The sequence below is a fragment of the Papio anubis genome, chromosome 5 (assembly GCF_008728515.1).
Source record: "Papio anubis isolate 15944 chromosome 5, Panubis1.0, whole genome shotgun sequence".
Taxonomy (NCBI): Eukaryota; Metazoa; Chordata; class Mammalia; order Primates; family Cercopithecidae; genus Papio; species Papio anubis.
The window spans coordinates 120,625,959-120,650,407 of record NC_044980.1 but is presented as its reverse complement, the minus strand read 5'-3'; the positions used below and the strand labels follow the sequence as shown (position 1 = coordinate 120,650,407).

The window sequence follows — 24,449 nt, the reverse complement described above, 5'->3', positions numbered from 1 at the left end:
GAGCTCTAGATTACAGGCCCTCTAAATACATGTGCCATCTATATGAGTTGAGCTCGTGAAATGAAAAGTCATAACATAACACAGTTAGAGATAAGTCAAAATCAGTCTAATAATGTGGTCGCCTGATGAGTTCTTTCTGCCCACTGCACAAAGCCAATTCACTGAGATTGTGATGTTTCAGTAAAGAAAGAGTTTAATTAGTGCTAGGCGAGCCACACGGAAGAGTTATTACTCAAATCAGCCTCCCCAAGAACTCAGAGGCTAAGGTTTTTACAGATAATTTGGTAGGCAGGGGGCTAGAGAATAGATGCTGCTGATTGGTTGGGGGTGAAATCAAAGGGGTGTGGCAAGTGGTCCTTGTGTGCTAAGTCTGCCTCCAGGTGGGGGTCACAGGACCAGTTGAGTCATGAATGATGGATCCAGGTGGGGTTAGTTGGTTGCCAGAATGCAGAAATCTGTAAAACATCTCAAAAGGCCAATCATACGTTTTATAATAGTAATGTTATCTACAGTGGTAACTGGGATAGTCACAAGTCTTGTGACTTCTAGTCACATGACTCCTGGGCAGCAACAGATTATAGAAAGGCAGGACCTTCACATAATCCTAATCTCGTGGTCTTTCATTAGTCTTACAAAGATGATTTCAGTCTGGGTATAAGGAGGGGATTAGTTCTAGGGAGGCTATTATAATCCTTGCTTTCAAGTTAAACCAGAGGTGTCCAATTTTTTGGCTTCCTTGGGCCACACTGGAAGAATTGTCTTGGGCCACACATAAAATACACTAACAGTAACAATAGCTGATTAGCTAAAAAAAAAAAAAAAAAAAGAAAAGAAAATTGCAAAAATGTCTCATAGTTTTAAGAAAGTTTATGAATTTGTGTTGGGCCACATTCAAAACCATCCTGGGCTGCCACATGCAGCCTGCGGGCCATGGTTAGCTTGGCCTACACCCAGGAATGAGCAAGAATGCCAGCCTATGAGGCTAAAAGCAAGATGGAGTCAACCATGCTAGATTTCTCTGGATCTCATAATCTTTGGAAAAGCAGTTTCAATCTTTCAAACCAATCTCAGGATTTGATAATCTTCTTAAACCTGGGAGCCAGCAGCTGTCTAGGGATCCCATGAATATTACTGGCAATCTGAAAGTACAATCTGTTCCCTGGGAAATCTGCCACTCAGATTCCTTTACATGTTTTCATTTCATGAGCAAATTCTCTTTGTCACTTCACAATTAATAAACATATTAATTTAATTAGATCCCATTTGTCAATTTTGGCTTTTGTTGCCGTTGTTTTTGGTGTTTTAGACATTAAGTCCTTGCCCATGCCTATGTCCTGAATGGTATTACCTAGGTTTTCTTCTAGGGTTTTTATGGTTTTAGGTCTAACATTTAAGTCTCTAATCCATCTTGAATTAATTTTCCTATAAGGAGTAAGGAAAGGATCCAGTTTCAGCTTTCTACTTATGGCTAGCCAATTTTCCCAGCACCATTTATTAAATAGGGAATCCTTTCCCCATTTCTTGTTTTTGTCAGCGTTGTCAAAGATCAGATGGCTGTAGATGTGTGGTATTATTTCTGAGGGCTCTGTTCCATTGGTCTATATCTCTGTTTTGGTACCAGTACCATGCTGTTTTGGTTACTATAGCCTTGTAGTATAGTTTGAAGACAGGTAGCGTGATGCTTCCAGCTGTGTTATTTTGGCTTAGGATTGTCTTGGCAATGCGGGGTCTTTTTTGGTTTCATATGAACGTTAAAGCAGTTTTTTCCAATTCTATGAAGAAAGTCACGGTAGCTTAATGGGGATGGCACTGAATCTATAAATTACCTTGGGTAGTATGGCCATTTTCACAATATTGATTCTTCCTATCCATGAGCATGGTATGTTCTTCCATTTGTTTGTATCCTCTTTTATTTCAATGAGCAGTGGTTTGTAGTTCTCCTTGAAGAGATCCTTTACATCCCTTGTAAGTTGGATTCCTAGGTATTTTATTCTCTTTGAAGCAATTGTGAATGGAAGTTCATTCATGATTTGGCTCTCTGTTTGTCTGTTACCATTGTATAAGCTTCTGCACAGCAAAAGAAACTACCATCAGAGTGAACAGGCAACCTACAGAATGGGAGAAAATTTTTGCAATCTACTCATCTGACAAAGGGCTAATATCCAGAACCTACAAAGAACTCAAACAAATTTACAAGAAAAAAACAACCCCATCAAAAAGTGAGCAAAGGATATGAACAGACATTTCTCAAAAGAAGACATTCATACAGCCAACAGACACATGAAAAAATGCTCAACATCACTCGCCATCAGAGAAATGCAAATCAAAACCACAATGAGATACCATCTCACACCAGTTAGAATGACAATCATTAAAAAGTCAGGAAACAACAGGTGCTGGAGAGGATGTGGAGAAATAGGAACACTTTTACACTGTTGGTTGGATTGTAAACTAGTTCAACCATTGTGGAAAACAGTACAGCGATTCCTCAAGTATCTAGAACTAGAAATACCATATGATCCAGCCATCCCATTACTGGGTATATACTCAAAGGATTATAAATCATGCTACTATAAAGACACATGCACACGTATGTTTATTGTGGCACTATTCACAATAGCAAAGACTTGGAATCAACTCAAATGTCCATCAGTGACAGACTGGATTAAGAAAATGTGGCACATATATACCATGGAATACTATGCAACCATAAAAAAGGATGAGTTCGTGTCCTTTGTAGGGACATGGATGCAGCTGGAAACCATCATTCTCAGCAAACTATCGCAAGAACAGAAAACTAAACACCGCATGTTCTCACTCATAGGTGGGAATTGAACAATGAGATCACTTGGACACAGGAAGGGAAACATCACACACCGGGAGGGGATGGGGGGAGGGGGGAGGGATGGCATTGGGAGTTATACCTGGTGTAAATGGCGAGTTGATGGGTGCTGACAAGTTGATGGGTGCAGCACACCAACATGGCACATGTATACATATGTAACAAACCTGCACGTTGCGCACATGTACCCTAGAACTTAAAGTATAATAAAAAAAGAAAAGAAAAAAAAGCATATTAAGCAACACCACACAAAGACACAGTTCCATTAAGGTTTATTCAATATCCATCTATCCAACATCTTATGACTATCAAGCATCAGGCACTGAGATAGGCCATGAATACAAAGAGAAATAAGACACCATCTTCGTTTCCCTTCAAGAAACCTACAGTACATTGATAAAAAAATGAAAAGCAAAAAGATATCTATAATAGATATTCTGATTGTCATATGCGCAAGGTTTATGGGTGTATAACTCATGCAAAGGTCACGAAAAGGATGGGAGGTGGTAGTGGTGATGGAGACAGTCACAGAAGACTTCCTTTAAGAAAGATCTGAAGACAAAGCAGATGGGGTGGAAATAAGGGTTAGGACAATATAGAAAGAGGAAATAATGTGATGCCTGTAGGTACAGAGCAGAGTGATGCCTTGGAGGAGAATTCCCTGTAGTTGCATAATGGCTAGAGCTACTACTATCACATTTCTTTTTTTTTTTTTTTTCCTTTGAGACAGAGTTTCACTCTTGTTGCTCAGGCTAGAGTGCAATGGCGCGATCTCAGCTTACTGCAACCTCCACCTGCCTCAGCCTCCCAAGTAGCTGGGATTACAGGCACGCACCACCATGCCGGCTAATTTTGTATTTTTAGTAGAGATGGGGTTTCACTATGTTGGTCAGGCTGGTCTCGAGCTCCTGGCCTCAGGTGATTCGCTTACCTCGGCCTCCCCAAGTGCAGGGATTACAGGTGTAAGCCACTGCCACCAGCCTTACATTTCAGTTAGGTTTGGATTTTGCTCATTGTATGTGGATTTTAATTCTTTAGTATATTTATTTATTTTGTTTTCCCCTTCCTTGATTCGAAGTTCAATCAAGATTTTTTTCACTCTTGCTTAATTTTCATAAACACTTAATTTTAAAAGAGTTTTTACTATAACGGATGCATGTAATAAACCCAGGAATAATACAAATAAAATTTAACCAAGACAGAAATAGACATGTGGTGGGTCACGTGTGTAATTGCAGCATTTTGGGAGGCCAAGGTGGGTGGATCACCTGAGGTCAGGATTTGGAGACCAGCCTGGTCAACGTGGTGAAATCCCGTCTCTACTAAAACTACAAAAATTAGCAGGGCATGGTGGCGGGCTCCTGTAAGCCCAGCTACTGGGGAGGCTGAGGCAGAAGAATTGCTTGAACCTCAGAGGCAGAGGTTATAGTGAGCCAAGACGGTGCCACTGCACTCTAGCCTGGGGACAGTGCAAGACTCTGTCTCAAAAAAAAAAAAAAAAAAAAAAAGAAAAGAAAAAAGAAAAGAAAAAGAAATATACATGAGAAATAAGTCATTTAAAAGGGATAAGAGTGTTTACTTATTTATTGCCTTAGATTAAATTAACCAAAATGAAAGCTGACATAATTGAGGCAATAGAAGACTGGTAGATCAGTTTTCTTCAGGAATGTTTTCAAAGGATGAAAGCTTTTTTATACAACATAAATGAAAGCATTCAGCAGCATGTGCTCATGAAAAAGGAAAAAAGAAAACCTCAAACCAGTTTCCATTCCCATAAGCATGTATTCTGATGTGAATTCTTAGCATCTTGATACTGCTTTATTGATGAATAAATTAAGGTAATTTATTTTGTTTGCCATTATTTCCACATACGAATCTTTGTTTAGAACCCACAGCTTCTGCTAAATAAATTATCTCCCTTTGGCTTCAGATCAAAAACAACCTCAAAAGAAGGTCATCTTTGCTGAAATTCAATTATTGACTCTCTCTTGGGACTTACAAGGAAAAGTTATGGCTATGAAAAAGAAAAGATTAGCCCCTTGTATCTGGAAATTTTGTTTATAGCATCAAGATAGATGGATTATATAAGTTCTGGTTTAAATACTTTGTCGTCTTCTGCTACAATTAATAAAACTTAAGCACTGATTCTCACATTCAGAGTAGTCAGCTGTATATTTCCCTCAATTTCTTTGACAATCTCTTAGATTTGTGGAGTTAAGCACATTCTATTAAAAGTATATTCAATTCTAACTTTTGCTTCTATGACTATGTGACACTTAGTGGTTAACATCCATAAATGAGAACAGTTAAATAAACATGGCATTTCCATACTCGCATCCAATCCTATTTGAATTAGAAGTAGAGTGATACTAGATCTAGTATTCAGGAGCATGGTCCTGACTTCAAATATCTTTGAGTATGAATATAAATTTATATGTCAGAATTTATCCCAAGTGATGTCCTGACTTTTTTTTTTCTGTTTTTGTTTTTTGTTTGTTTGTTTGTTTTTGAGACGGAGTCTCACTTTGTTGTCCAGGCTGGAGTGCAATGGCGTGATCTTGGCTCCCTGCAACCATTGTGTCCCAGGTTCAAGTGATTCTCCTGCCTCAGCTACTGAGTAGCTGGGACCGCACCAACCACCACGCCTGGCTATTTTCTGTATTTTTAGTGGAGGCATAGTTTCACCATGTTGGCCAGGCTGGTCTCGAACTCCTGACTTCAAGTGATCCACCCATCTTGGTCTCCCAAGGTGTTGGGATTACAGGTGTGAGCCACCATCCCTGGCTGTCCTAACTTTCAGATCTAACAATATGATCACAATAGATATATAAAGTATTAAAATTTGAAAATTAAAAATAAGTATTTTAAAGGAGTTCTTATGTTAAAAGCTTGTTAATCTTTAAAAAATAGTAAATAAGCATTATGAATTAATTAATGCTATACATAATTTAAAATGAAAATGAATAATGTCTGGCTGTGGCAAAACCTTACAAACATGAAATAAAAGCATATTGAAAGTTAACTACATTTTGTCAGAAATTTTCCAGAGGTTTTGGCACTCATCCAAAGTTACAAAAACCTATTTACTCTGAACAGCCATCAAAATTGTTCTGGTCAGCAGGGATAAAGGGACTGGAAGGCATTGTCAAATAGGTTGACATATTGTGAGTCAACTTAGAGGATGATACGTTTGTGTGAAGTCAGAATCCTATTATAGACAGCCTAGTGTGATAAAAATTTTTGCTATCCTATTGCCTTATAAATTTGGGGATTTTTTATTTTTTTTATTTTTTTGAGATGAGTCTCTCTTTGTCACCCAGGCTGGAGTGCAGTGGCGTGATCTCAGCTCACTGCAACCTCCGCCTCCCCGGTTCAAGTGATCCTCATGCCTCAGCCTCCAGAGTAGCTGGAATTACAGGCCTGCGCCACCATACCCAGCTAAATTTTGTATTTTTGGTAGAGACAGGGTTTCCCCATGTTGGCCAGGCTGGTCTCAAACTCCCTACCTTAAATGATCCGCCTGCCTCGGGCTCCCAAAGTGCTGGGATTATAGGCGTGAGCCACCGCACCCAGCCTTTTTAAGAGTTAAGATAATACAGATTATAACATAGTGATTCTATAGAAGCTAAGTTTTATCCCCTTGATCTGTCTTGTAAGTACTTGTTCTGCCTTTGAGGACTGGTAACAATTCTTGTTTTCTTTCATTCCTGAAGCATACATGTATTTCTCTTGTCATCTCTCTTTGCATCCTTTCATTTCCTTGGCCTCAGCAATCTACCTTTTTGAGTTACAATAAATTTACAGTTGACCCTTGAAAAACACAGTGGTTAAGGTTGCTGACCTCCTGCACAGTTAAAAATTCACATATAACTTTTGACTCCCCCAAAACTGAACTACTAATAGCCTGCTGTTGACTAGAAGCTTTACTGGTAACATAAACAGCAGGTTAACACAAATTTTATGTTATATGTATCATATACTTTATTCTTGTAATACAGCAATCTAGAGAAAAGAAAATGTTATTCAGAAAATTATAAGGAAGAGAAAACATATTGACTATCCATTAAGCAGAAAAATGTATCCAATATCTTCATCTTCAGCATCTGAGGAGGAGGAGGAAGAGAAAGGGTTGGTCTTGTCATCTCAGGGGTGGCAGAGGCAGAAGGAAATCTGGGTGTAAGTGGACCAGCACAATTCAAACATATGTTGTTCAAGGGTTGACAGTATAATAATGCAAGTTCAGTCTGTGGCTGAGGGCTCCTCCTTCCTTTGTTTTCCAAGTTCTATTCAAAGTTCTCTAGAATAGGAACGGGGCTCCTTACTTATTCACCAGGAAAGCCATGGAAAAAAAGTAGCCCCTGGAACATGTCTTGACCATATTTATGGAGCAGATGCTCTATCAGTGTGCCCAGATTCAGATGATAACTTGGCATAGCAGGACTTCCAGGTCTTAGTGGAAAATTGGGGAGTCAGGGGACATTTATAGCCACAGTTTCTGGGATTAAGAAAAGCACGTGCAGAAGAGCAGTAACATTTTCAGTCTTGCCAGACCCGTTTCCTATGCTTGGCTGAGTTAATAATACACTTTTCTGGGATCCAACTGCATACAAGGCAACTAAGGAAAAATGAATGCTGTTCCTCTCACATTTTTTCTTTTTAATTATATGTTCTTTGGCAAATATCAAATTATGGCTTTATTTAATTGAGGAATTTAGAGGCATAGTAGGGTAATCTGGTCCAAGCCAGTGTATCTTTAGAATACCATAGTAAATTACCATATGCACATAGATTACCATAATGCACGGAGGTATATGTCTAATATACATATTAGATACATATAACATTATCCCACTGGCCAGAAATAAATCCTGTGCCTTCAAACAGAAGTCTCCTGCTTGTCCAGCAGAATTTGGTTTTGTGCATCCTTTCTAAATTTGATTTGATGAGCTCAAGCTCCCTAAAAATATCTACTCTTTCCTCCAAATGTATTCATATGACCAACGTAGCTAATCTCTATCCTTAACCTCCTATCAGGAAACACTGAGTTACTAAATAAAATAATAGTGAGGTTTCTGGGGAGTGACAGGAGAGAACACCATTCACTTTTTCTTTGTCAACAAGTGGTTTATACCAGGGACAGCTGCTCCACTATTGACAGCTGGCTGACAATTGTTTGCAACCCCAAAGTCTCCAATTCAGCTTATGTTGACAAATTGATGTCCATCTGCTGATGTTTGACAAAGGAGTGCCCAAGACTGTTCTGCAAATATCCTGGAAGGAAGTATCTTCCTCCCCAGCTCCAGTCTGAGCTATTTAGCAGCATTCCCAAGCAGTACATGCCCTTCAAGTAATCAGAGCAATCTCTGTAGCTAAGAAGGAAACCTTTGAAATTGATCAAGCTCCAATTCCCTCGTGCCTTGTCTGACATTTAGCTGGTGCTTGCCTCTCTGGATAGGGAGGCAAGAAGACTTTTTTTTTTAAACAAACAAACAAAAAGTACCATTCCTAAGGAATGGACAGAAGGAAGGGAACACCATTTCCTGATAATGGTCTAATTCCAAAATTAGTCTTATAAACAAAGGAGGGAGGGGACCTTGACATCATTGAATTCCCACAGCTGGTGTAGTTAGAAAACACTGGACCCCAACCAAAAATTTCAGAGTAGATCTTTTTGCCCTTTGTTAATTACAAAATAAACAGATTTCCAGACCTCTCGCAAAGCAAGGACCTAAGTAAGTAGTGTAAAAATGAGAGGGAGAAAAAAGAAGAGAAATTGTGTACTTTCCTGACAAGATAAAACAGTGGATAGTTCTCTTCTCCAAGTTTGTAAGGTTTAACTAAAAACAGATTAGAAGGCACGGTGAGAGGTGTATTTTGTCTTCTATCCAAAAGTTTCCTCATCTTCTTTTATCTGATAACACTCCCTAGCCCTTCACCTCTGGCACATGACTCAGGTGTGGTCCAGGATCATATCCCATTGCCTTGGCTGCAGTAATTGATCTAAGGAGTAAGAAAGTGATATGAGCGGGGACAATCAAATTCCTTCTCTGAGATTTCTTTGTAGACTGAGAAGGAAGCTCTGTTACCTGGAGTTGGGTGTGAATTAATGTTCTTTGATTGCAAGCACTATGAACCAGTGTTAACTACCTAAAGAAAAAAAAAGAATTTATGGTAATGACATAAGATAGCTTTCTGTTTTTTTTTTTTTTTTTTTTTTTTTTTTTGAGATGTAGCCTCTTCCCTCTTCTTTCAGTAACATAAATCATGCCTCTGTTACTGAAAGAAGGGGGAAGTGGTTCTGAGCAGAAATAGTAAATGTTCACTATAGAGTGTCACTGGACAGCCAAGGGATCCTTTCCCTTTCTGTACCTGCAGTAGTCTACATGGGATCAACAGGCAAGGAGGGGCCACGGGAGCAGTCTAGAAAGCCTGCAGTTCAGCCTCTTTACCAGCCTGAAGGGCTCATACATCCCTTTCCTTCAACTAGTTTCATTTTAGTTTCTGTCACTTGCAACCAATAAAGTCCTGATCAATGCTTAGTTTTTATCTCAGTGCTGTTTAAGCCTATAGGTCTCTAAAATGACATTTTGAAAATCACAATCACACTAAATTTGTACATATTGAATTAGGCCACAGCCTTCAGCTGAAAGAAGTAACATTTCTTGGGATCTTCTGTGCAATAAATCTCTAACCTCTGCAGGGACTCCTGAAACAGATGCTTATCCTTGTGGCAACTTCTGAAATCAGGAAGAAGACTTTGGTTTAGGGGTATAGTGGCTCTATTTCAGGAAAATACTTTCAGTGGACAAAGTCAGAGATAACCAACAGGCAATCTCTGAATGAGACCTACAGATTTTTTAATATTTAACTTTTTAGTTAAATATAAGCTATTTATATGAGGCAAATATTAAAACTCCTTAGGAATTTATCATATTTAGAAAGTACACCTTTAGTTGATCACTCCTATGCTCTCTTATTTTTTTCCTGCTGTTAATTGCTGGTGTGTATTGGTCTAAATGTAAAATATCCCACCTTGGAGTAGCTTCTGTATCTGAAAATTCAGTGGTAATGCTGTGAAAGTAAATTCCTTCCTGCAAATCCTGGGGTAATGATTCCTGTGGGGGAGACATCTCTTGTCATTTTGCGTCCAGAATTGGTGGGTTCTTTTTCTCACTGACTTCAAGAATAAAGCTGTGGACCCTCACGGTGAGTGTTATAGTTCTTAAAGATGGTATGTCCGGAGTTTGTTCCTTCAGACGTTCAGATGTGTCTGGAGCTTCTTCCTCCTGGTGGGTTCATGGTCTCGCTGTTAGCAGTGAAGCTGCAGACCTTTGGGGTGAATGTTACAGCTCATAAAAGCAGCGTGGACCCAAAAACTGAGCAGCTGCAAGATTTATTGCAAAGAGGAAAGGAACAAACCCTCCGTACTGCGAAAGGGGACTCCAGCGGGTTACCCCTGGCTGGCTCAGGCAACCTGCTTTTATTCCCTTATCTGGCCCCACCCACATCCTGCTGACTGGTCCATTTTATAGAGAGCTGATTGGTCCACTTTACAGAGAGCTGATTGGCCCATTTTGACAGCTGATTGGTGCGTTTACAATTCTTGAGCTAGACACAGAGTCACAGAGCCCTAGTTAGCTAGATAGAGTCAGCTAGATAACAGAGTACCAATTTGTGTATTTACAAACCTTGAGCTAGACACAGAGTTCTGATTGGTGTATTTACAATCCTTGAGCCAGACACAGAGTTACAGAGTGCTAGTCCTCCAAGTCTCCACTAGGTTAGCTAGATACAGAGTACCAATTGGTGTATTCACAAACCCTGAGGTAGACAGAGAGTGCTGATTGGTGCACATACAATCCTCCGGCTAGATATAAAAGTTCTCCAAGTCCACATCCAGTTCAGGAGCCCAGCTGGCTTCACCCAGTGGATCCTGCACCCTGGCTGCAGGTGAAGCTGCCCGCCAGTCCTGAGCGGTGCCTGCACTCCTCAGCCCTTGGGCTGTGGATGGGACCCGGCGCCACGGAGCAGGGGGCGGCGCCCGTCGGGGAGGCTCAGGCCCGCGGGGGAGCCCATCGCAGGGGGAAGAGCTCAGACATGGCGGGCTGCAGATTCCCTGCCCTGCGGGCAGGCAGCTAAGGCCCGGCGAGAATTTGAGTGCGGTCCCTGCAGGCCGGCACTGCTGGGGGACCCCGCGCAACCTCTGCCGCAGATGGCCTGGGTGCTAAGCCCCTCACGGCCCTGGGCCCGCTGGGCCGGCCCGCCAGCCGTTCCCAGTGCGGGGCCCGCGGAGCATGCGCCCACCGAGCCCGCGCCCGCTGGAACTCGCACTGGCCCGTGAGCGCGCGCGCAGCCGCGGTTCCCGCCCATGCCTCTCCCTCCACACCTCCCCGCAAGCAGAGGGAGGAGGCTCTGACCTCAGCTAGCCCAAAGAGGGGCTCCCACGGTGCTGTGGCGGGCTGAAGGGCTCCTCAAGCGCTGCCAGAGTGGACGCCAAGGCTGAGGAGGCGCTGTGAGTGAGGGCTGCTAGCACATTGTCACTTCTTAATTTTCTGTCAAGGCAATAGCACCCTTGGACATAGTAGAGAGTAGGGAGCAGAAAGTGCAAAAACACTGTGCTTTTGACTACATATCAACCTGAGCTCCATAAAGTCTGATGATGGTGAGCAGTGGTTTTTGACGAAGTCCCAGCAGCTGAAACAGTGAAATGCCAAGACCAGACTAGTTACTTTCTTAGAAAACCCTAGGTAGACTGGGAAAACAAATATCTGTGTTCAGTGGTGAAAGAAGGTTACCTGTAGAACTCATGGTCAAATAATTGGTTGCTATTATGGCAAATAACAGCTTTGAAAGAGCTAGGCTGGGAGAAATTAGAAGAGGAAAAGGTGGCATTGTTCAACAGACCTACACACAAGTGGACAACTATTCAAGCCTAGTCTTATTCCAGTAAATATTAACATGACCGCTCTCGAAACGCTTGGAATGCTGCCAACTCAAGATTTTATTTAGGCCCAATGCACTTTCTTTAAAATACACTTACACTTGACAGGGTTTTTAGTCAGTGTTAGGATTGCTTTAATCACTACTTTTTTATTTTCTAATGGCGATAACGTTCACATAACATAAAATTCACCAAGTTAGCAATTTTAGAGTGTACAGTTCAGTGGCTTTACTATATTAAAAATACCATGCAATCACTGCTATATCTCATTCCAGAACATTTTTGTCACCTCCAAATCCCTCTTTTCCTAACACCTGGTTGTCACAGGAACTTTGATCCTGAGGAAGTTTGCAGGTGGAGAGGTAAAAAGAATACTGCAAGATAGAGAAGGTTTGAACTCTGTGCCTAGGGGTGAGCATCATGATAAAAGATTCACTTTAAAATATTGATGAAAATTGGCTCTGGGGTGTCGGCAAAGAAATATATTTCCAGACTTTCTCAAGAATGTAGGACAGCAATAGTCTGATACTTAAAATAAATGGGATAAGTTGTCTAGTGTTTAAAAAGTTATGTGTCACTGAAAAATCACTAAAATGTCAATCCTGTTACAGGCTTCCCCTCAAAAGTGTAGCTGGCTTGATTCAGACATTGAGTCTTGGATAAACCTACCCTGGGATGTACCAGCACTACCTGGGGAGTACCTCCTTAATGGGAGTAAAACAAAGAGATAACTTTTGAGTTGCCAGGACTTTCATTGGGATAATAGGGACATGCATATGTAGGCTAGACACCTTATTTGGTAGCTGCGTGTATTAAGAGAGAAAAGAAAAAGAAACTAAAAGAAAAAAGTTCAGAAGGATGCATTCCCTTAAGTATGCTAGCTTGAAATCTATAAACCAAGTTCCTGATGTTCTGGTCAAAGGCAGGCATTTTCATCAGATCAAGTAACTACTCATGCACCAACAACAGGACACAGTCAATAAGGTCTTTTGCAAAGTAACTGTCCTTCTAAGCCAAAGGAAACAAGGATTGTTGTTGTTTTGTGTGTGTGTGTATGTGTGTGTGTGTGTGTGTGAGAGAGAGAGAGAGAGAGAGACGGAATTTCACTCTGTCATCCAGGCTGGAGTGCAATAGTGTGGTCTTGGCTCACTGCAAACTCCACCTCCCAGGTTCAAGCAATTCTCCTGCCTCAGCCTCCCGAGTAGCTGGGATTACAGGCACCCACCATCACACCCGGCTAATTTTTGTGTTTTTAGTAGAGATGGGGTTTCACCGTGTTGGCCAGGCTGGTCTTGAACTCCTGACCTCAGATGATATGCCTGCCTCAGCCTCCCGAAGTGCTGGGATTACAGGTGTGAGCCACCACGACTGGCCACAAGGATTGTTTTAAAATTTAACCTTAGGTTCCAGCATACTGAAGTGTACCAAAAGGTGAACTCAAGCTTTGAAGGGATACAATAGGTGTTTTTACTGAGTTCTGCTGAATAGAGCTGTAAGCATTTCAGGTGTGGAAATGATGGAAGGAATCCACCTTGGGTTGTGATTATTTGAACAAAGTAAAATCAACAAACAACACTCAGGCTGTAGGTAAGTTTCCCGCTGTGCCAGTTTTGTAATAAAGGTGCTTTTCTTTTCAGCTGAACTTTCCATCGAGACTTAAATCGTTTATTTCTTTGGAGGTAATTTAAGCACACTGCCAATGAAATAGTTTACTGTGTTTAGGTTTTTTAAAAAAAGAAATTTGATAGCACACAGTTTCATTAATTTGAATATGAATATGCCTAAAAATATTCCTAATATTCTGGAAGATCCCTCTGATTCCTCTGATCAGAAGACCTGAATGGCAGACCTGAATGACCTATAGACTGCTTAGAAAATGAACCAAACAAGGAAAAATCACACAGAGGTAAAAAGGAGTTCTAACTTATTTGGAAACATTTCATTAATCTGCTTATTAGAACTGTAAGCATCAGTTTGTAACTATAACAGAGAAATAGTGGAGTGCTAATCTAGGTAACAAATGTCGCTTAGAATCAACACTTTTTTTCCCTTCTCGCCATATAATTGTTAAAACAAAGCAAGCCTTCAGAGTAGGTGACCATGTATCACTTACTGAAGGCTAGAAGGGGACTCCTTTTCTAAAGTGGTTCACTCTCTATTTATTATGGGGTCTGAAATTATACTACTGGAGATTTATTTCTTAGACCATGACAGTCTTTTGTTCATTGAAGAAGAATTGACATTTAAAGTACAAATACCCATGGTATGGGTGGCTCAGTAAATATTACACTATATATATGTATATATATTTTATTTTACTTTTTGAGACCCAGTCTCACTCTGTCACCCAGGCTAGATTGCAGTGGTGGGATCTCAGCTCACTGCAACCTCTGCCTCCCAGGTTCAAGTGATTCTCCTGCCTCAGCCTCTGGAGTAGCTGGGATTACAGGTACCCACCACCATATCCAGCTAATTTTTGTATTTTTAGTAGAGATGGGGTTTCCCCATGTTAGCCAGGCTGGTCTCAAACTCCTGACCTCCGGCGATCCATCCACCTCGGCCTCCCAAAGTGCTGGGATTACAAGTGCGAGTCACCATGCCCGGCCTACACTATATTTTAACTTGACCACTAGTTGAAGGTGTATTGGAGATGTTTTTTGTTTGTTTGTTTAAATTTATTTTCATTTTATTTTTTGAGACAGAATCTTGCTCTTTCACCAAGGCTGAAGTGCAGTGGCAAGATCTCAGCTCACTGCAACCTCTGCCTCCCAGGTTCAAGCAAGTCTCATGCCTCAGCCTCCCAAGTAGCGGGGATTACAGGAATGCACCACCACGCCTGGCTAGGAGATATTGATTTTGCCTATCACTCTTTTCCAGTAATGAGATATTCCTTTAAGAAAGTGGATTTCTCTTAATCCAGCTCTGTGCTTTTGGTGGGAGCTGCCAGCTGGAGCATTCTCCTTCCCTATGTTTACTTCCTCTACCCTGCCACCCAGTGGTGGAGACATGACTATGGTTTGTCCAACCTTATTTCCTCAGCCCTGGCCACAAAGATTGGTTCATATCCACAGATGGGTACCCAACTAAGCTAGGATTGATTTCTTTCTTGTACTTTCCAACTGGAGCTAGTGGAAAAATGCTTTCTTTCCTCCCTGGAGATTATATGATAAGGAGGGCAGCCCATAGCTGCTTGTGGCCATACTTCCATTCTCTTCTGACATCTAGCTTGAGAGAATCAAGTCTCAATGCAGAGAGAAGCAGAGGTGAGTGACACAGAAGTTTCCTGATGGTCCTTTAGACTGGAATCCATCTAACTCTAAGGCTAGTGCAGTGCTCTCTCTTGGTTTGTTACATGCACCAGTAAATCACCCTTTCTCCTTAAGCTGTTATGACTGGAGCTTATTTGCAAACAGAGGTCTGAAAACCCAAAACAAACATTTTACAAGATAATCAGGGCAGTGGTGTTGTTCTAGGTCCAGAAACGTGTGTGTGTGTGTGTATGGGGGTGGGTCAGCCCTAATTGTCCTGTGATTAAATAGGGGTCATTGTGTGTTAAAGTTACTGGAGATCTTTTCAGACTTTATTCTGAAGTGAATTCAGAGGCCAAGGTTACCAAGGTTTCTGAGAATGCTGGTTAATATTATGCTGGGACCACAATGGCCTTGACGATCTCGCGGACTATTGAATTTGGGTAAGGCTGCAAGGGACCTGCAGAAGAGCAAGATTGTGCAAATATTTGATTTAGGATCTTGGTGCTACATGTCAGTCAACTGAGTCAGTTTCCCCACCAAATAAGAGAAGCAACATGTAGCTCCAAAAGAGAATCACTGTTTTGATCCATAATGGATGGCTTTATTTAAATCTTAAATTTACATCTGTTCATGAGTAGCCATGTTTTTCTCTACAGGTAGTTAAAAAAACCACACACACAAACAGAATAATGGGCAAAAAAAAAAGGGTAGGATTTAATGTTTTCTTCCCTCTCCCAAGCCATTAGAGTCCTTATCCCTCAGTATTATTTAAATTTTGCCCTCTCAAAATATCTGAGAGACAAAATTGTCATTAGACAGTAAGTAATATTGAAAAAAGGAAACTAAGAAGAATTAGAGACCTTGCGATTATTTTTTTTGCACGGGGTTTAAAATGCAATTGAAAAGTTGAAAGCTTCTCTTAAGCGAGCTGGGGAACCTTCTCCAATGTGCTCTACAATCATTGCCAGTTTCTTCTAATGAAACCAGTGAAAAATCTGGCTAATACCTCAGAATAAGGACTTTTAAATGGATAATATTCTCTAATGGATTTTATTCTTTTAGGCTTCATGGTGGTAAAAGCAAATTTACAAACTGCCTTTATGTTGTTTTATTGAAAGAAAAAAACTGTGTTTCAAGTTCACAGTGTTACGTGCATTTGAATCCTGGGAAAGCACTATTCAAAATTGAAAATGAAAATCAAATTCATATGAAAAGCTTTACCATGTAGTCAGGGTGCTGGGAGTGTCTCCCTTTCTGAAACTACACTTCACCTGCTTCCTCCTCCTCCATTTGGTTCTGCATTACTCCTCTTTTTCCACAATTACTTATGAGTAATAAAGGAAGCCAGAGTAAGAACGATGACATGTTCCTGGCTTTCCAAGAGTGGCATACATCAAAGGAAGACATTTTTCCCAGGGAACCACAGCTTTGCAAGAGATTCACCAGGCAGGAATGAAGTTTGATATTACTGCGACATAGCAGAGGGAATGCCCTGAGCCTCCCAAAGATGGGAAAGGCACACTAGGGTACAGTCAGCTGCTGCTCTAGAGGCTAACTCTCCAAGTGTTGCTTGTGCAGTGGCAGGGTAATGAACATCTCTAAGCCTCTGCTTATTCTTCGGGAATTCGTAAATGTACTTACCTTAGAGGTTATTCTTAGAATTAAATAGACATGGAATGCTTAGCAAAATACCTGGCCCATGGTACTATATTAAATGTTAACTAGTGTTCTCGCTAAAATAACAGTCTGAGATTTGGGGTTTTCTTGTTTGTTGTTTGCTTGTTTGTTGCCTAACGGTGTGTTTATAGTTTGTTAGCTGGAGAAGTCTTTTTTAAAAAAATCAGAACCAATGTGGCTATTAACAATTTTCTGAACTACCCAGATTTCATCTCCAGCCAGCCTTCCCTGCTTGTTTCTGGTTCATTTGCCTATTGGGAAAAAAAAAAAAAAAAAAGATTATCTTCTCTTCCCCGTGCCCTAGTCTGTCAGCCTGTGTTTTCAGACAGCTCTGTCTCACGCCAGATCCCAGTCCCTGCAGGCGCCTGCCTTCCTTCTTATGCCCTGCCCTCCCCCTACTACCACCCAGCTTGTCCAGCAACACTTCTCAGATCTATTTCAGTCTAGCTCTTCAGCCTCAAAGACTTTCCCTTAACGAGCAAACCGCTTATTCATTCTCTGCCCCTCTCAAGGTGAAAGTGAATCCAGCCTGGAGTTAGTAGTTCATGTGCTGTATCTATTGGTGCCACACAGAGGTCAGGCCAGGCCTGTGGCCTCGTTTTTTTTTTGCTTTGTTGCCAATACAACTACATACATCACCCAGCTGATGGGCCAGTGTGGATCTGTCACGTGGTAATACTGACCTCTAGGGGCTGGCTTTCCTTCACATAGAGTCTTTATCTTCTCATTGAGTTCCAGAACTGTGATGGCAGCCTCTTGCTTAGCTGTTGCCAAATCAGTTTGTAGCTTTTTCACTTTCTTTTCATGCTTTAGTTTCTTAAACAAATAAAAAATAAAAAAAATAAGAATTTCCATCCCCGGGGACAGACGCATCAAAGAAATAAAAGGAATGATGTCTGAACAAACACTGCCTTTGAAGCCTGCTTAGATGAAACACTCCCTGTTTATCTAGATTGAGTCCTGTTCGAGGTTTGTGAAACAGTGTATGTGCTCCTGTCAGAGCGTTTGAACCCTCAACAAAAAAAGCCCACTCTCTACATCATAGTATCTTTTACACTTTTGAAGAGTTTTTATCTGGGTCAGAACCCTATTGCTTATAATAGAGGCAATTAGAAGAACTCTAGTTGCCAGTTGGCATTTGCCACTGAGGTACTAATGCCTACCAGTATCAGATTTTTTTTCCCCATCTGTAAGTAGACTCCTGTGAAATAGAGCCTTGAGTCTAAGTCATTTCCCCCTCAACACTATAATGGTTTGCTTTCAGATACATTCTAAAATGTGTGATGTGACCACCAAATGCTGGTGTTTTCTGATATTTAGTATGGGATCCATATGGGGAAAGTGTCAAGGGTAAGAAAGGGTCAAGCATAAGAATGGTTTTTAAGCAGTAGTGAACAGGGATGCCTTGCTCTAAAATAATTTGATTTATGAGACCTAAATCTTTGGGAGAGCTGCATCAGGAACTTGTTACATAACTGAAGGATTCACCTTGACACTTCATGGCTCAAAAGTTCCTTTTAGGGTTTCAAACTAGATTTGATTCTTTAAAATTGGATTTATCTGCTACTTTGGAGAAGCTATCTGTTGTGAAAGGTGTTGCATTTGTACTTCGTGTTGCTTTTGTATAGCTACCTTTCCATTGAAGAGCTCACCTTGCCAAGTCTTTGTGTGCTGGTAATTAGGAAGCTCAGAAAAAGATCTACTGACATTTCTTATCAGACATAAATCTTGAGATACAGAAGGGATGGTTTTTGCTCACTAGGGAAGATCATGTTCTTCCCTGGCCTCTGAAGGCAGTATACTCAGGCAGCAGGGAATTACTCTACTCTTTGAGAGTAACACCAGTAAAATCAATTTATCAAAAACGGTCTTAAATAGAAACGGGCCTTTCATTTCAAAGACCCCTCATTTCACTTTTTGCTTTGTTGCCAGTACGACTACATACATCATCTGGATGATTTATGAGATCTAAACCTTTGGGAGGTCACTCAGATCAGGTTATCTTCTAGACCCCAAACAGGAAGATCAGGACTTCACTAAAGCTTAGTTAATGGCATAAACACGGCTAAAAGAAATGTGTTACTCGAAGGAGAATGGTAGGCATGAAACTTCTTTAAGGGGAGTTAGAGGGTAGAATTAGGCAAAGTTCAGCCAGCACAATCCAGGTGAGAGGTACCCTGAGCCACAACGCAAAGGCCTGGTTTTCATGGCAGTACCTGTAAAGAGGTAGCACTAATTATTAGGATGCATCCTCTGGGTGTCAGGCACGATGCTGGCCAGATGTTGAAACATGAAGACTGATGAAGTCTCTGCCTCCAAGTCATGAAGACCTTCTAACGAATTCCCTTCTTCTGAGCCTCTATTCACTAAAAGGCTTCATAATTTGGCCTGTCATGTACATTAGTTCAGGAGAGACCGAGCTGATCAAGAAATATGTCTGAGTATTTGGCAGCTGGACAGCTGTGTTTTTCAATTATTAAGTTGGCATTTTAATATATACCTCTGTCTCTTGTGAGCTGGTTTGGGTCAGCTTGTTCATGAGGATCTTATCTATCCCAGGCCTGCAGTGACAGCACCTTGTGAGGTCCTGGATGGTCACCATTGACCTTTTCCTCTTCAATACTCTTCCATGCTTAAATTTCTACACTTTCTTTTTACAATTTAGAACTTTGGAGATATAGAGTAGGAGGAAGGGTACAGAAATGAAAATTGAGAAAGTGGAGAGATTGAGAATGAGGGAAAATAAGACAAGAGAGATTGCGAAAGGAGTGCTAGAAAGTGTCCAAAAAGAACTAACAATGGTATGTGTGCTGAAATGTTAAGGACTAGGTGTGCTAATGAGAGCAAGTTGCACTGAAATGCATAAATAAGACAGTTGGATAGAGAAAAAATAGATACCTGATAAGATGAAGAAGATAGTAAAATATTCATTGTAGAATCTACTTTTTGACTTATATGCGTGTTTACTACATAATTATTTCAACTTTTTTGTATGTTTGCAATTTTTCATTATAGGATATTGGGGGAGAAAGAACTAAGATTTGTCTTCCTTACATTGCCCCTCCCTTAATTCTTAATAAATGGTATTCAGATTCTCAAATTATGTCACAACTCTTCACATGCAGATATGTATTTTTCCAGAAACTTTTCTCAAAGTATGCATTGACAGTAAATAAACACAAGAAAAAATAAATGCAGTGAGGTGAGAATTAATGAACAGTCACTAGGAGCTGCCATGGTGTCTGTCACTAAGAAAAAGGCTTACCAAGCTACATTTTCATTTTGATGGAATAATTTGATGAATAGAATTCAGGAACTCAGTGAACAGAGACAGCGTTTCTCAATATCAGTTAAGAATTTCACCTTTCTAGGTACACATTTTAACTCTTTTAAAAAAAATATTCAATTACCGGAAAACACATTCCTGTCTGTCTTTTACGGTGATTGTATTGTTCTATCTCTTCTATTATAATATTTGTATATTTACCTTATAATCTGAGAAGGAAATTGAGACTATTTGGTTTGGAGAAGACATTACAGTATACAGGGCAGTCATGGCAGTTGACTTTAGTTACCTAAGGGACTATTCAAGAGGGGAGGAAGCTGAGTCAAACAATGTTGTTTTCAAGATAACACGAAGAACAATGGGTAGAAACCATGAGGAGGCAGACGTTGGCACAACATGAGAAAGAACCCGCCGACAATCAGAGCTGCATCCAGAACAGGATAGGATGCATCCTGGCAAAGACCTCCTGCTCTGGGAAAGATCAAGCAGGGACTGGATGGACATCTTCAGACAGGCCCTTGGTGACCTGTGGGACCTGGGTTGAGAGGTCACTGGAAGTTGGGCTTCCCTCAACTCTTTCCACTTCTGGCTTTCTCCAGCTCCCTGAGGGGCACAGCACATGAGTAAATGAACATCTCAGCCCTCAAAGCCTCCAGGGTTGGTGTAGTTGGTACACTTTAAAGATAATTCTGGTATTTGTGAGAAGTTGGATAAGAAGGCCAAGAAAGCCTGTGGGTCCCTTAGAATTCAAGGATGATGTGATCAAAATGTCACTTTAATATTTAGCTATAAGGGAGGGGAAAATTAAATTTAAATTAAAGATTGGATAAAAGACTTAGATTGGCTGTCTAATGTTTCTGTTGAGACCTTTTGATTACTCAGATACACTTAAAAATAGTTCAACATCTTCATCTTTTTTTTTTTTTCTTTTCTTCAGAAAGAATTGCTCTCTGCTATTAATTCATAGCTTTAACCAAGCCCTTTGGGCATTTCAAACAATTCAATTTGCCAACATGTTTTTTATTAGTCATAGACATCAAATGATTTCAGTAACAATAATATTTTCCTTGCTGTTTGCCGTTCACTAGCCAGGCAACCCAAATGTCATACTTGAATCGAATGCAGTCTGTTATGGTCTCCTTAGTAACTAGGAACTCTCTTTGGTGATTACTGAAAGGATAGGAAGGCTTTATAGCTTGGAGGTAAATTCCTATTACTGTGCTCTTTTCCTACTTCTCCTACTAGGTGGAAAGAGGGAGGAAATCATGTATTTGTGCAATGTTTTGAAAAGGAAATATCTATTCGTATCGTATTGCTGAATGGCTTGCATTACTCCAAGTTAATGAGAATTAGAAATAACCAGGGAACTATTCATAGAAGAGGGTCAACACAAAGTTGCCAGCACTGTTTAAAATTTCTGGGTATTTCCACATACTTTAAACTGTGGCAGTTACCCAATCGCCTGGCCCATGACATTTCTAAGCCTTAGATTCATGTCATAGGACTACTGTGGGAATCCAAGGACATAACATAGAAATGACAGCACCCGGCACTATGCCATGTAGTAGTTATGTCTTTCTGGTTTTGTCATTACTCTTAAAACACACAAGAGAAAGTTTGAACTCTTCACTAAAACACTAAGCACCTTCTCTAAGGATACTTTAGTGTTTTAGTGAATAATTGAAATGTTACAGAAAATAAAATGGAAGTTGTCATACTTTACAGAAAATAAAATTTGTACTTAATTGAAAGCAAGACATTTCATTTCTTCTTCTTTTTTTAGAAATTAAGTTTTCCGCGTGATTGCATTGATCTCCTCCTCACTTTGGATGGGTAGACAAAACTTAATGTTCTGAAAACAGACATGCAAATAGCCTTGATTCAATCTCCTGCCAGAGCTGGCCCGGTGCCTAGGCAAAGTCGGTGACTGCCTGCGTGTAATGATGTGAGGAGCACTCCAAGGCACTGCCTCTTGCTCCTCACAGCAGCTCTCTCTTGGGCCTGCCAGGGCAGAGCTTCCTTCCACTTTATGTGAAGTTTACTCTGTCCATCCCAGCCTCCTTCACTTAAGAGCCTGTATAACAAGGGGATTTTGTCTTCAGTGGCCCACTAAGAAAATGCTCACTACTGAAGACGTAAAAGAGAATTTGATTTGAATACAGAAGGTATACAAGGGTTCTTCCTTGCATTTCTCTTCTAATAGCCAATCAATAATAGTAATGAAAGTTATAAATAGTGATAGAATTTGGATACAACTTGTCTTTAAAAGTCAATTTTACATGTTTTGTATTTATAATACCCTCAGGAGAATATTTTAAAGTCTAGGGATGTCAAATGTGTGTCATGTATGTTCTTTTTCAGTTCATGGCAGGCCTTTGATTTGGGGATTCTTTAACCTTGTGTTGCACCCCTGGATTCACAATCATTTAGTCACACTTTCAGCAGCCACTGCCCATTGATGAAACCTGTCATCTGTGTTAGTATCTCTCTATGTAGACAAGGAAGTTGAGCTGCAAGAGAGTTCAGCTGGACCTAATCCTTTTTGTACAGTGAGTAGACAGCTAAATGGACTTGAACCAAGGTCTTTTTATTCCAGACGTTGATTTTTTTTCCAATGACAACATGAATCTGCACTAATCAATAGCACCATATTATTATTATTATTTTTAAATTACTTAAAGGTAACCTAGAAAGGCAATGTGACAGCTTGGTTATAAAAATTTTGCATTGAAGTGTGCTGGTGAAGTGTGATGGCATTTATTGCATGAGTTGCCAAGATATCCCTAGAGAACCTAGGAAATAAAGGGAAGATTTGATGAGCCCAGCTAAGGGCACTCTGAGACAGGTATTGTTCTTTCCCTTTAGTATCTTTCCTTGGAGTATCCTGAATTGATTCTTGTTATTGTGACCATTCTGTTGAGTCATCTGAAGTGACAAAGAATGGATCAGATGAACCTTTCTTACAAATGCCTCAAATGAAAAACATCACAAATATAAGACACAGCTTTTTCTTATTTAATTTGATAAAGTTTTGCGGAGCTAGTTGATACACAGACCCTTAGGACTCACCCTAACCTTGACCCAGAGCCCGATCCCACTGGTAGATGCTTGATGGCCAAGAGAGTCAGATCTTGGAAATCAAAGCTAACACCTTTCAGTTCTTTGCAGTAGCCCTCCCATGTGAGTCCCGACTCATTTTATTTCATGTTGCAAAATGCTATAGAAATATATTTTAGTTACTCCTGAAACCCAAGGTTTGGGATTTATAATAAAAAGAAAACAAAATCCCAGTAATTCGACCAACAACCTGACTCACTATAGGGGAAGAATTTGCTTATAGTTGGAGCCAAATCTCAGTTCGTTCCCTCTGTAGGATAAATAGTTATTAGATACAGAAGTGGCATTTGACAATAGATGTTCTGCTTTCCAGGATGCCTGTATAAGTGTTTATTTAAGAGAAACTACGAATTAATACAAGATAAAGGGATAACCTTACACTTAGGGTGAATTCCAGTGATAAGATAGAACGTTCTAATAGTAGAGTTGTCCAAAAATTGGAATGTTTTGCCCTAAAATACAGTGCGCTTCCCTCCCCTGCATGTGGTAGACAGGCCATTGCTGGGAGTGTTCCAGAGAGATGTTAACAGTTATTGGTCACCTACAATATGCCAAGCATCATTCTGAGAACTTTATATGTACTAGCTTCTTTTATTTTATTTTATTTTATTTTATTGAGATGGAGTTTTGCTCTTATTGCCCAGGGTGGAGTGCAGTGGTGTGATCTCAGCTCACTGCAACCTCCACCTCCCAGGTTCAAGTGATTCTCCTGCCTCAACCTCCCAAGTAGCTGGGACTACAGGCGCCCGCCACCACGTCCAGCTAATTTTTTGTATTTTTAGTAGAGATGGGGTTTCACCATGTTGGCCAGGCTGGTCTCGAACTCCTGACCTCAGATGATCCACCTGCCTCAGCCTCCCAAAGTGCTGTGATTACAGGCATAAGCCACCACGCCTCATTTCATTTTTGTAGCAAGCCAATGAGGGAGAAGTATTATAAATCCTATTTTCAGTTGCAAATACTGAGACACAGAAAGATTTAAGTATCTTGCCCAAAGTGAAATGGTGAGTCACAATTTAAATCTCTGCGCTCTATCTCCAGACTTTGCTTTCTATCATAATGCTGTGCATGCCTCAGTCAGTGTCTTACCCAGTGTCCTACATTGTGGGAAGTTTTGATAAGAGGGCATTTCAGATTCTTTTTTTTTTTTTTTTTGACAGAATCTCTCTCTGTGACTACACGCCCACCGCCACTCCCAGCTAATTTTTGTATTTTTCGGTAAAGACAGGGTTTCATCATGTTGACCAGACTGATTTCGAACTTCTGACCTCAAGTGATCTGCCTGCCTTGGCCTCACCAAGTGCAGAGATTACAGGCGTTAAACATCACACATGG

The 24,449-nt window shown here is 40.5% G+C and overlaps 1 protein-coding gene across 1 annotated transcript in view; it reads right to left on the bottom strand.

Moving 5' to 3' along the window:
- CCDC192 (coiled-coil domain containing 192) overlaps positions 1–24,449 on the bottom strand; it is a 243,827-nt gene that overhangs the window by 52,936 nt on the left and 166,442 nt on the right. Inside the window, exon 6 of the mRNA XM_003900059.5 lies at positions 17,395–17,527. Within this exon, the coding sequence (XP_003900108.2) occupies positions 17,395–17,527 (133 nt within the window). The remainder of the gene's footprint in view (positions 1–17,394; positions 17,528–24,449) is intronic.